The sequence below is a fragment of the Microtus oregoni genome, unplaced genomic scaffold (genome assembly GCF_018167655.1).
Source record: "Microtus oregoni isolate MIOR12 unplaced genomic scaffold, Mior012 000077F_ref0000221, whole genome shotgun sequence".
Taxonomy (NCBI): Eukaryota; Metazoa; Chordata; class Mammalia; order Rodentia; family Cricetidae; genus Microtus; species Microtus oregoni.
Window position 1 is genome coordinate 6,749,242 of NW_024544029.1, and position 12,948 is coordinate 6,762,189.

General features: G+C 42.6%; 1 protein-coding gene across 8 annotated transcripts in view; it reads right to left on the reverse strand.

Annotated features, from left to right (window-relative positions):
- Nucleotides 1-3,431: 3,431 nt before the first annotated feature.
- Tfcp2 (transcription factor CP2) overlaps nucleotides 3,432-12,948 on the reverse strand; it is a 45,936-nt gene continuing 36,419 nt past the window's right edge. For 5 of the 8 annotated variants that reach the window (XM_041642631.1, XM_041642632.1, XM_041642635.1 and 2 more), the window contains 2 exons: nucleotides 10,192-10,243; nucleotides 5,747-7,546 (listed from right to left, as the gene is read on the reverse strand). In XM_041642631.1, coding sequence (XP_041498565.1) covers nucleotides 7,509-7,546; nucleotides 10,192-10,243 — 90 coding nt within the window. In that variant the 3' untranslated portion in view covers nucleotides 5,747-7,508. Of the gene's footprint in view, nucleotides 4,444-5,746; nucleotides 7,547-10,191; nucleotides 10,244-12,948 lie in introns of those variants that run through there. The other 3 variants (XM_041642637.1, XM_041642633.1, XM_041642634.1) reach the window with 2 other exon arrangements.

The window sequence follows — 12,948 nt, forward strand, 5'->3', positions numbered from 1 at the left end:
TCTCTCATATACACACCGTTTTTGTTTCGAATAAGGTCTATATAGCTCAAGATGACTTTGAATTCTCTCCCCTACCTCTAAGATAGGGTTAACAGTCCCGGCTGTCCTGGAACTAGCTCTGTAGATCAGGCTGGCCTTGAACTCGCAGAGATCCACCTGCCTCCGCCATCACTGCCCAACTCAGCTTTGAATTTTTTTAAAAAAAATAGTTTTTATTTGTATTTTATGTACACTAGTGTTCTGCCATACAAGCAGTATGCCTGTGAGAGTTGTCAGAATCCCTGCAACAGGAGTTACAGGCAGTTGTGAGCTCCCATGTGGGTGCTGGAACTTGGACCCGGGTCCTCTGGAAGAGCAGCCAGCACTTCCAACCACTCTCCAGCCCCTAGCTTTGAATTCTTAATGATCCTGCTTCATCTTTTTTTTTTTTTTTGCTTTTTCGAGACAGGATTTCTCTGTGGTTTTGGAGCCTGTCCTGGAACTAGCTCTTGTAGACCAGGCTGGTCTTGAACTCACAGAGATCCGCCTGCCTCTGCCTCCCAAGTGCTGAGATTAAAGGTGTGCGCCACCACCGCCCGGCCCTGCTTCATCTTCTTGAGTGCTGGAATCATAGCCATAATTAGAAACAACAGCTTCTCCTGATCTCTTTCTCTTATTTCTCTGGCATCACTACTGATTTTTTTTTAAGTCTTTCATCACTTGACTAGACTTCATGAGACTAAGGAGTTGTTAGTGTACTTTATTCTCAATACCGGGTTTTAAAACAATCTGTTTCCTTGATGTTGAGGAGCACAGACGGATGACTGGATTAAATTGTCTGTAGGTGTGTATGGTGGTTCTAAATCCTAGTACAGTCTCCATGTAGCCAAGAAACCATGAAGCCAGCTCTAATGGCTACCAAGCTATTTAAAAAAGTGCCGTGAATTCTGATTTTCTTCCCTAGAGACTTTAAAGTTGTCTAGGAAGGGGACAACAGCCCAGGAGGGAAAAGAGCAGATCATAAAAGTGTCTTTAGGACAGCAAGCACCGATCATCCACCTACCTGCTTGAAACTCAGAGGACACATGATGAAAACCTCTCTACCTTAACACTCACATGGTGGCTTACACCTGAAACTCCATCCAGTTCCAGGGGATTGAATGCCCTGGCCTTTGCAGGCACCTGCACTCTTGTGCACATACCCACATGCACGAGACTGTGTGCCTGTGTGTTCACACACACACACACTCACACACACACCTATATGTAATTAAAAACAATAAAAATGAATCTTTAAAAAAAAATCTCAGCTGGATAATGGTAGCTCATACCTTTAATCCTTGCACTTGGGTGGCAGAGTTTGAGGTCAGCCTGGTCTACATAATGAGTTCCAAGTCAGCCACAACTATATAGTAGAAGCCTACCTAAATTAACTAATAATTAATTAAAAGCCATTTACAGGAAAGGAAGGCCGGGGAGATAGCTGTTAGTGAAGTGCTTGCTGTAAGAGGAGAGATGTGTGCCACCATGCCCAGATAAATGGTTTCTTTTTTTTTTTTTTTTTTTTTTTTTGGTTTTTCGAGACAGGATTTCTCTGTGGCTTTGGAGCTTGTCCTGGAACTAGCTCTGTAGACCAGGCTGGTCTCGAACTCACAGAGATCCGCCTGCCTCTGACTCACAAGTGCTGGGATTAAAGGCGTGCGCCACCATCGCCCGGCGATAAATGGTTTCTTAATCATTTACATGAACATTCTCTTTTTAAAATATACTTTAGATTGGGCGCTGGTGGCGCACGCCTTTTATCCCAGCACTCGGGAGGCAGGCGGATATTTGTGACTTTGAGGCCAGCCTGGTCTACAAGAGCTAGTTCCAGGAAAGGCTCCAAAGCTACAGAGAAACCCTATCTCGAAAAACAAAAACAAAACAAAAACAACAACAAACTTTAAAAATCGTTTTTCAGGATTTTTAATTTATGTTTATGGGGTTTCCAGCATGTATGCACACACACAGAGGTCAGAAGAGGACATCGGATCCCCTATAGCTGGAGTTATATATAGATGGTTGTGGTCTACTACGTGAGTGCTGGAAATGAAACCCCAGTCCACTGTAAGCACAGCAAGTGCCCTTAATCAGTGAACACAGTTCCCAGGCTGACCCCAGAATTGGAGTTGGACAGCTGAAGTCACCACGTGGGTGCTGGAGGAGCAGCATATGCTGTCTCCACTGAGCTGACCCTGCTGTCCCTGGAAAAACATTCTTACTGGGCCATAAAAATTGGAAACCTTATTACTAACAATCAATGCAGTTAGTGACAATGCTGGACAGTTTATGTCAACTTGACACAAGCTAAAGTCATCAGAAAAGAGGGAGCCTCAAGTGACAAAATGCCCCCACAAGATCAAGCTGTAGGCAAGTCTGCAGGGCATTTTCTTAATTGGTGATTTATGGGGTAGGGCTCAATCCATTGTGGTTGGGGCCATCATCCCTGGGTTTGTAGTCCTGGGTTCTATTTTTTTTTTTAAAGTTTATTTATTTTATGTATATGAGCTCTCTCTCTGCATGTACACCTTTATGCCACAAAAGGGCATCAGATCCCACTAAAGATGGTTGTGAGACACCATGTGGTTACTGGGAATTGAATTCAGGACCTCTGGAAGAGCAGCCCGTACTCTTGGCTGCTGGGCCAACTTTCCAGCCCTTAGTGCTTGGTTCTGTAAGAAAGCAGGCTGACAAAGTCATGGGGAGCAAGCCAATAAGCAGTTCCCCTTCATGGCTTCAGCATCAGCTCCTGTCTCCAGGTTCTTGACCTGTTTGAGTTCCTGTCCTGATTTCCTTTGACAACAAACAGTGATTTGGGAAATAAACCCTTTCCTCCCCAACTTGCTTTCGGTCATGGTGTTTTATTATAGCAATGGTCACCCTAAGACAGTGATTAACAACTCTTAAAAAGCCCTATAATGAGTTCGAGGCCAGCCTGGTCTACAAGAGCTAGTTCCAGGACAGGATCCAAAGCTACAGAGAAACCCTGTCTCGAAAAACCAAAGCGCCCTATAATGACCCACTTCTCCCTTTTATTTTCCAGTAAGTCCTGTTTCACTATTATGTTTTTATACATATATTTCTAAAAGGATCCCATTCTATTTTTTTTTTCCTGAGACAGTGTTTCTCTGTAGCTTTGGAGCCTGTCCTGGAACTAACTCTAGTAGATCAGGCTGGCCTCTAACTCAGAGATCTGCCTGCCTCTGCCTCCCAAGTGCTGGGATTAAAGGTGTGCACCACCACCACCAGGTCTTCCCATTCTATTTCAAGAGAAAAATACAGACAATATTGAGTCAAATAGTATATGATTTCATTTTTCACATTCTCATTTGAATGGGAAGTTTAAACTTTAATATATAATCATAGACACATAAACATACCCCCCCCCCTTTTTTTAAAGCAGGGCATCACTGGAGCACAGAATGACCTCAAACACTGGCTGCATTCCAACTTTTGTCCTTCTGGCTCCATCCCCAAGCGCTAGGAGAACAAGTATGTCTGCCTGGTTTTAGGTGGTGCCAGGGACTGGAAGCAGAGCTTTCTGGAGTTCCTGTTTTACCTCCAGCCACCATCAAATCTTGCTTTGAGAATATATCTGAGATGTGTGCAAACATGTATGAAGGAAATCTTTCCAAATGTGTTTAACTTAAATGGCATCCTGAATATACTCCTAAGAAAACTCAACATCCCACTCAGAATTAGAGGCGGTTTACTTAGGAGAAGAGGGACCCACAACAATAGAGGTGAATTACAGAGCTGGGAAGTAGGTGCTCAGGAGGATGGAGAAGTCACTCTGCAATATAATATAATAATATAGAACTAGCGATTCTAGTATAGAAAGACTTTCAAGATGTTAAATACTAAAGCTAAATCATGGATTATTAGAGTCTCTGAGATTTATGTATATGTATAAATGTGTTGAGGAAAAATTTCTTGTAATGATTAATTTTATTTTATTTTTTAATTTTGAGATAAGGTCTCTGTGACTTGAATGAGAATGGTCTCCACAGGCATGTATGTTTGTTTAGTCCCCAGTCAACGGAACTGTTTGGGAAGAATGAGGAAGTGTGACCTTATTGGAGGAGCTGTGTCACTGGGGGCAGACTTTGAGGTTTCAAAAGTCTACACCATTCCCAGTTAGCTCTCTCTCAGTGCTTCCTGCTTGGGGACTGGATGAAAGCTCTGAACTATGGTTCCAGCCCCATGTCTACCTGCCTGTGCCACGTTCCCTGCCATGATGGCCATGGACTTTAACCCTCTGGAACAGTAAGGCCCCAAATTAAAGACTTTCTTCTACAAGTTGTCCTGGCCATGATGTTTTGCCATGGCAATAAAAGAAAGTTAAGGCGGTCCAATCATGCAGCCTTGTGCCTCTGTTTCCTGAGTGTTGAGATGAGAAAACCACCCACAGTCTTTAGAGCAGAACTAGGAGAAAAGAAAAAGTTATAACCTTATTATCCATATTTATAATAATTGTAAATATGACTTTTACAATGGAAAAGCTAACTGAAATTTCTCATTTAACTGAAAAGGTCAATAACGGAATATTATAATTTTGTAAGTAATCACAACGTTCTATCACTAAGCAAGTGTGTATCAACAGTTACACAGCAAGGCATAGCAATACCTTGGAAAGTAGGAGGGGACACTTGTTTGTCCCTGCTGCCCAGAACCAAAATAACCACACAGAAATTGCATTAATTAAATCACTGCTTGACCCATTAGCTCTAACTTCTTATTGGCTAACTCTTACATCTTAATTTAACCCATTTCTATTAATCTGTATATCATCACGAGGTCATGGTCTACCAGCAAAGTTCCAGCACATATATCTCTGGCGGCCCATCCATGGTGTCTCTTGACTCCACCCTTCTCCCAGCATTCAGTTTAGTTTTCCCCGCTTACCTAAGTTCTGCCCTATAAACAGGCCAAGGCAGTTTCTTTATTCATTAACCAAGAAAAGCAACACAGAGACAGATGGACTTCCCACACCACCGGAAAGGGGATTTAAAAAAGCCAAGGGAGTTTCTGGTCTTAAGAGGTCTGTTCCAGGTGTGACACGGGGGATGAACCCCAGAATATGGGCAGAAGAGACAGAGTCGATGCAAGTTCCAAACCATTCAAAGTCTACAGTCGCAGTTCCAGGCTATCTTAGTCTCAAGAAACAAAACAAACCGGGCGGTGGGAAGAGTCCAAAGTTAGAGAAACCCTGTCTCAAAAAACCAAAAATAAAATCTAAAACTACAGTAGTATATAAATTCACTTCTATAATTTTGAAGACTACTCCAATAAAAACTAACTTCAAATAAAAATTAGAACACATAAATTATTACTAATAGAATTATTGCATCATCTGTACTTCACAAAAATATGAGAATCATGAATTTGGAAGGAACCTTAAGTTACCAGTTCAAGTTCAGGCATGGTGTCAGCATCTTTAGTCTCAGCTTGTGTGAGGCTGAGGCACAAGTTCGGGAGCAGCCGGGGCTGTATAGCGAGTGTGTCACTGGAGTCACCCACCTAGTCCAGCTCTTCCACTCACCTTCCTGACAAGGTTGGGATTGACTGGGAACCAGCCCCCCATAACACAACTAGAAATGTCCCCTCAATGTTTTGCATCAGTGTTAGTAATTTTCAGGTTTCAAGATTTTAAACTTGTTTCAAACCAGAAGAAATTAGAAACCACATTACAGGTTGATTTTAATGAACACCAACAAAACACTGTGTGTGTGTGTATGTAATCTTTATCAAATGCTTCAAAAACATACACACATAAATTCAAATCCAATACAGAATCTTTTAACATTATCTTTGTTCATCTCAACAAAATTTGAGGAAATTTCCGGATAAAACTTTGTATGTGGCCAGGTGGTGATGATGTATGCCTTTTTAATCTCAGCACTGGAGGCAGAGGCAGGGGGATCTCTGTGTAGGCCAGCATGGTCTACAGAGTGAATTTCAGGACAGCCAGGATTATGCAGAGAAACCCTGTCTCAAAAAACAAAACAAAACAAAAAGACCCCTAATACTTTACAGTTCTGCACATGCACAAAGACATGGTCATTTAGAAGGCAGAACATAGACACAGCAGGATTTTGAATGGGAACACAATGTATTTTTTGTAAAGCTTACATAAAAGAACACTATGCCAAAATAAAACACGGGAGGAAAAAGTGAGGCTGGAATAGCTCATTTATATACACACAGAGTATCCCAATCAAGAACAAGGAGCTCTGGGAGTCAGAGACACTCTGGCCTCTCCCGCCCCCGGCTCTGTGCTTGAGGTTCGCGGTCACAGGCACCTGTCTGGTTTTCAGGTCTTGATAATAGGGATGTCCTCCCTTCTTGACTGACTAACTCATCAGTTTCCACAGAGCCCTAGTAAAAAATGATGGTGAGCACAGACAACAAAGAGCGGCACTTGGTGGGATGGGGCATCAGATGACAGGGCCCAAGAGTGTCACTGCCAGCTGCCTGTCCCCCAGCAAGCTCCACCACTTTTCCACATTTCCTCATCTTCAGTTAGGGGTCACTTTTTCCCCTAGTTATTATGAGTTTATGAAGGGGATGAAAACAAGATCATCCATCTATAGAATTTATCACTCTGCCCACCCCAATAAATATTAGCTAAAATCACCCTCAGTTGTGGTATTGCAGGTGAATAAAATATAAATCCCGAGACTCTGTCCTAACATAAAGGGAAGGGCCTGCTGCAGCTTAGCTGGAGTACTTGCCTAGCACTGTGAGGCTCTGGTTCAAGCCCAGCACTGCAGAAACAGGGAAGGTGGCAAATGCTTATAATCCCAGCACTTGAGAGTAGACGCAAAAACATGGACCACTGTCCCCCACTCCACAAAACAAACAAACAAACAACACGTGAACAAAGCAGAGCTGATATATGCTCGATACAAAAGAGACTGATAACCTAAGTTCCACGAATACACATGTTCACGTTTATATTAGAAAAATGGCAGGGAGGTGGTGATACACGCCTTTAAATCCTAACACTCAGGCAGGCAGATCTCTGTGAGTTTGAGGCCAGCTTGGTCTACAGAGAAAGTTCCAGGACAAAGAGCTGTTATACAGAGGAACCCTGTCTCAAAAAACAAAACAAAATGAAAACAAAACAAAACAAAAAAAAAAGAAAGAAAAATGACAAGAGCTCTATATCACAAGATTAAACTCTTTCCATTAAACGTCACGCCATTCCCCTGCCCTCTACACCCTTGTTGGATATTGGTATCCAACAAGGACCAGAACTAAGCAGATTGCTGCTCAACTCCATGTCTGGCAGGATCTGAGGGTGCCATACTGCTTGGGCCAATACAGGGGGCTGGAATTCCACTTTAGGGCCTGGTCACCCAGCATGCCCCTGCCCAACATTCACATAAGCTGGGTTCCAGAAGACCTTCAATGTTTGATCATGTCCCCTTCAAAGGGCAGTTGTCAAGAGGACGGAAGCAGCAGCCAGCAAATGTGGAATGCTCCTCCTACTTCAGAATGATGTGATAGCTATCACTGGTTTCTGCTGTAAAAAAGATGGGAGAGAGGAGTGAGTTTTATTTGTTTGTTTTTTGTTTTTGAGACAGGGTTTCTCTGTGTAGCCATGGCAGTCCCGGAACTCACTCTGAGACCAGACTGGCCTCAAACTCACCGAGATCCACCTACCTCTGCCTCCAGAGTGCTGGGATTAAAGGTGTGTCAAACCACTGCCTAGCGAGAAGGGGTGATCTTTAGTCACCTTTAGAAGGAAGAAAACTATCTTGTGGGAGAGAATACAGAGTCAAATCGGATGGCCAGGTATGGTGGCACAGACCTTGGTTCCCACTCTGCAGGAGGCAGGAGCAGGTAAAGTAAAGATATCAATCTTACACTTTTCCTGGGCCAGAGATACACAGAACGATGCTCTTACAGCGGTATGCAGTGGCAACAAACAGTTTACATCAGACACACGCTCACCAAGATGAAATATTGGTATTCTACAATGTACTATGTTGCAAAGCAATAATGCTAGAAAGATTAGGCCTATTAAATGCTTTACAAATATTTATAATTACACTTATTTATTTTGGGAGAGCGTGTGCCATGGCATGCATGCACTTGGAGGTCAGAGAACAATTTGTGGGAGTTGGTTCTTCTCTTTCACTACGTGAGTTCTAGAGACTGAACCCAGTCATCAGGCTGGGTGCCATCCCACGGCTCTTTTTATTTGTTTTAAAGGGTTACTTTATTTTTTAAAGTTTTTATTTTTATTTTGTGTGTGTATGTGTTGCCTACATGCATGTATGTGTATCACATGTATACCTGAAGTGCCCTCTAAGGCCAGAGAGTGTTGGACCCCCTTGAACTGTAGCCATAGGCAATTATTATCCACATAGTATGTGTGCTGGGAACCAAACCTGGGTCTTCCCCAAGAGCAGTAAACACTCTGAACCTCTGAGCCACCTCTTCAGGCCCTGCTTATTTGTTTCTGAGAGAGGATCTTACATAGTCCAGGCTTGTTTCAAACTCACTACATAGAGAATAATGCTGAACTCATAATTCTTTTGTCTCTACCCCCTAAGTGCTGGGATTTCAGGTCTGTGTCACTACATCTGGCTTTTAAATACTCTTTTTTTTTTGGGGGGGGGGGTGTGACAGGGTCTTTCTACGTAGCCTTGGCTGTCCTGGAACTAACTATGTAGATGGGGCTAACCTCAAACTCACCAAGATTGCACTGCCTTTTCTCCTGAGTGCTGGCATTAAGCATTACTGATTTTCAGCATTTTCTACTTATACTGGGCTTACCAGGATGGGGCCTTACCGTAAATGAATAAGTATGTGTAATAAAAACAACACACCTTGATTTCCTCCTTTGCTAAGGGAAGCTGTAAGAGAGCGGTAGTGCTGCCAAGTATGCGTCCCTCAGTGGTGTCGGGAAGCCGCTTCCCAGAGAGAACAATAACCAAGCTTCTCTCCATACACTCTTCCCATCTCCCTCTTAGGGAAGAAAATAAGCACCCGGGAGCAGGAGCGATGTGCATGTCTCTAATCCAAGCACCAGGGAGGCTGAGTTAGGAGTTTCCTAGTCTGTGGTTCATAGACCACATTAAAATAAAAAAGTTTCCCTATTTTATTTCACAAAGGTATAAAACATTAAAGATCTTTTTCTTGTTTAGGAACTAGAATTCATACCAAGGTCTTGTGTATGCTAAGTTAAAACCCTAGTCTGGAAAACCTTTAAAATTCCTTACAAAGGGGGTTGTGGAGCTAAGGAATAGCTGTCCTTGAGTCCCAGAACAAATATAAAAACTGTCCTGTCCTGATGGTGCTGAGTGCATCTAGTCGGAGTGCTGGGAAGGTAGAGACACATCTTTAGTGGCAGTCAGTCTAGACTTCTTGGCAAGTTCTAAGCCAGCAAAAAACAAAATAAAAATCCAATGGAACTGGAAAGACAGCTCAGTGGTTTAAGAACACTTGTTGACTTGGATTTGGTTCCCAGCACCCATATGGCAGCTCAGAACAGTTCTTAACTCCAGTTCTGACCAACACAGCCCCGCTGTTTACACATGGTGCACATTACATACACTTAGGCACATACACAAAATAAATAATGTTTTTAAAGGCGGGCTAGAGCGATATTTCAGTGGTTTAAAGCACTGGCTGCTCTTCTAGAGGAATGCAGTTCAATTCCCAGCACCCATAGAGCAACTCACACATTTGTAACTCTCGTCCAGGGCATCTAAGGCCCTTCTCTGGCCTCTCAGGACACTGCACACATGTGGTGCACAGATATACATGCAGGCAAAACAGGTACAAATGTAAAAATAAAACTTTAAATATAATTCTAATAGATTTGTATTAAAATAGAAAACATAAATTAAAAAAAGGTAGCTAGTGCCTGAGTAACACTACCCGAGACCGTCCTCTGGCTCAGCACATGCATGTGCACCCAGATACATGTACTCACTCTCTTATATTTATTTTGGGCTGACAATAAGGTTCAGTGGGGTAACGGTACTTGCTGCCAAACCTAATGACCTGAGTTTGGTTCCTAGAACCCACAAGGTGGAATGACAGAACCAACCTCTATAGGTTGTCATATGATCTGTGTGTGCCATGGCATATGATAACCCATCTCACACACACGTGAACAGACAATAAGTGTTAAAGCATGTTTTAGTGTTTCATTACCTTTCATTGTGTCCAGGATAAAGCAGGCTTCTTCCTGAAAGTTCTGTATCATCTGAAAAAAGCAACAAGATTTGCTGATCATTGCAGTGTTTCTTTTCATGACATTGTCCTGAAGCAGAAATTAAGCTCTTTTGTTTCTTCTGAATAGTGTAAAATTTTACGTTTATAACTAAGCTTTTGAACAGTGTAAGAATAACACTGCAGCTCTAGTTAGCTTAAAGATATCCATTAGTCAGCAAGCTTCAAATTAAAGAACAACTAACTCTAAATACTGCCTTAATATCATTTACTTTGGAAGGTATTGGCAACACCTAAAATCAATTCAAAAATTTTTCAAAATAAATCATAACTTTACAAACTAGTCTATTTTTAAGCTAAAATAGCTTTACCTGAGCCTTCCTCCAAAATCAATAGCAAAAGAAACAAAGCATTTGGAAAATGTGGTGCTGAACAAGTCATGGTAGGAGGTAAATGTACTTAACTTCCACCTAAAGTCAGACCACTTTCTGTCCCACAGCCCTGAAGAAAGGCGAAGAGCATCCTTTAAGCACTCCAGAGCAGCAGCTGCCTAAGCAAGCTCTATCAGCTGACCGTGGACACCTCAGAAGGGTTTGGGGAGCATGACCAAAGGAGCCAGGTTCCTTTTTTTCGAAAGAATTATTTATTTTACATGGCTGATCATTTTTCCTGTTTCTTTGTCTGTGAACCACATGCATGCCTGACCCCTGCAGAGGTCAGAAGCAGGTATCAGATCCCTTGGAAGTGGAGTAGCAGTAGGTTGTGAGCCAACATCTGAGTGCCCAGAACTGAACTTACATTCTCTCACAGAGCAACGAAAGCTCTAAACCACTGACACCCCTCTCCAGCCTCTGTCCAGACTCCACCTTTGAAGGAGAGTGAAGTGGCCCCTCAAGCGGTACTGCTGCCCACAGCCCTGCTCCCGCGCTGTGCTACCACTACAGACACCTTTTCTCTAGACGTTCAGTGTCCAGGGAGCTCCGATGATGCAATGAGGTCAGCAGTTTCCAGGAGCTGAAAATGAACCCTTTCCACAGGAGAATCACAAATCCAGAGCTGTTTGAACTACAGAGTGAAACTGCCTCAAAAAGCAAAAGAGGGCAGACTCCAGTCCTACCAAGTTTGTCTACCATGCCTGTCCTGGCCTCTAGGCTCAACTCCAGCATTTCAAAAGACAACAACAAAGACACTCCTTTCTTTTCATTTATTTTTTCTCCCCTGAGACAGAGTTTCTCTGTGTAACTCACTCTGTAGACCAGGCTGGCCTCACTTAGGGATCCTCATGCCTCTATCTCCAGAGAACTGGGATTAAAGGTTAAAACACTCCTTTACAATTTCTGTGATCCTATCACAGGGTTCGTTTACAAGAAAGGCTCCTAACTCCATGACAAAATGTGTCCAGGCCCAGCTTTATGCAGGAAACCACAGCTGCTGAGAGCTCTAGGGTGTAAGACCTTGTCATAAAAGCTGGGTTTTGATAAGTTCCTCCTGGAGGCCATCTAGAACAATGGTTTGTAACGTGAACCCCAAGACTTTGTAAGAGGTACAAGGATATTAACAGGCTCATATAGGGGACCCAACTTTCAAATCTCCAACTTCCATACACCTTCCTCCACATGTGAGTGTCGGTGTCCAACTTGAGTGACCCCACAATTGTCAAAAGATGGATGGCTTGAGTCAGGCAGTGGTGGTGCACACCTTTAATCCCAGCACTCGGGAGGCAGAGGCAGTTGAATCTGTGAGTTCAAAGGCAGCCTAGCCTACAGAGCTAGTTCTAGGGCTGTTATGCAGAGAAACCCTGTCTTGAAAAAGCAAAAACTAAAACTAAACCAAAACAAAACAAAAAGATGGATGATGTTAAAGAAATATTATTATATAATTTTTGGTACATAACTAAGAAATTAAAAAATAAAACAAATTCAGTTATTCTGTTCTAGCAAAACCCCATCCATTTCCTGCCTCTAAAAGTCCAATGCACTATCCATCCCTATCTCTCAATTTAGGAAAATCAAGTTCACAGGGCTTCTATCCAGAACGGAAAGTAGGACAGAACTGATGCTGAACTCTGTGCCATTTTCACAATCCGGGGGCAGCACTCAACTACAGATTAATTAAGCAGGTATAGCATGGGCAAAGGGAATTGGTGATTTCTTCAGTATCTCTAATAGATGGATGCTAGGGCTGGGAAGAGACCTAGCTGGTACAGAAATGGTCTGGCATGCATTAAGCACTAGGTTTGACCTCAGCACTGCACAGCTGAGCATGCTAGTGCATGCTGTAATCACAGCATTTGCAACATGGAGGCAGGAATTCAAGATCATTCTTTTTTGTTTTGTTTTGCTTTTTCCTTTTTGAAACAGGGAAAAGCTTTGGAACCTGTCCTGAAACTAGCTCTTGTAGACCAGGCAGGCCTTGAACTCATAGAAATTTGCCTATCTCTGCCTCCCAAGTGCTGGGGTTAAAGGTGTGCGCCACCACCGCCTGGCTTCAAGATCATTCTTAAGTGTATGGTGAGTTTGAAGCCAGCTTGTCATATATGAGATTCCACCTTAAAAAAATCAAAAACAGAAACTAACCACACCTCCACAAGAGATGCATGTATAATTTTTTCTTTTTCTTCTCCTCTTTTGAGGTTTTAAGGATTAAATTCCATGCCTTGTACATGCTAAGCATGTTTACCTCTGTATATATACTTCAACCCTTTAACTTGATATTTTATAAATACCTACTTGTTGTTTT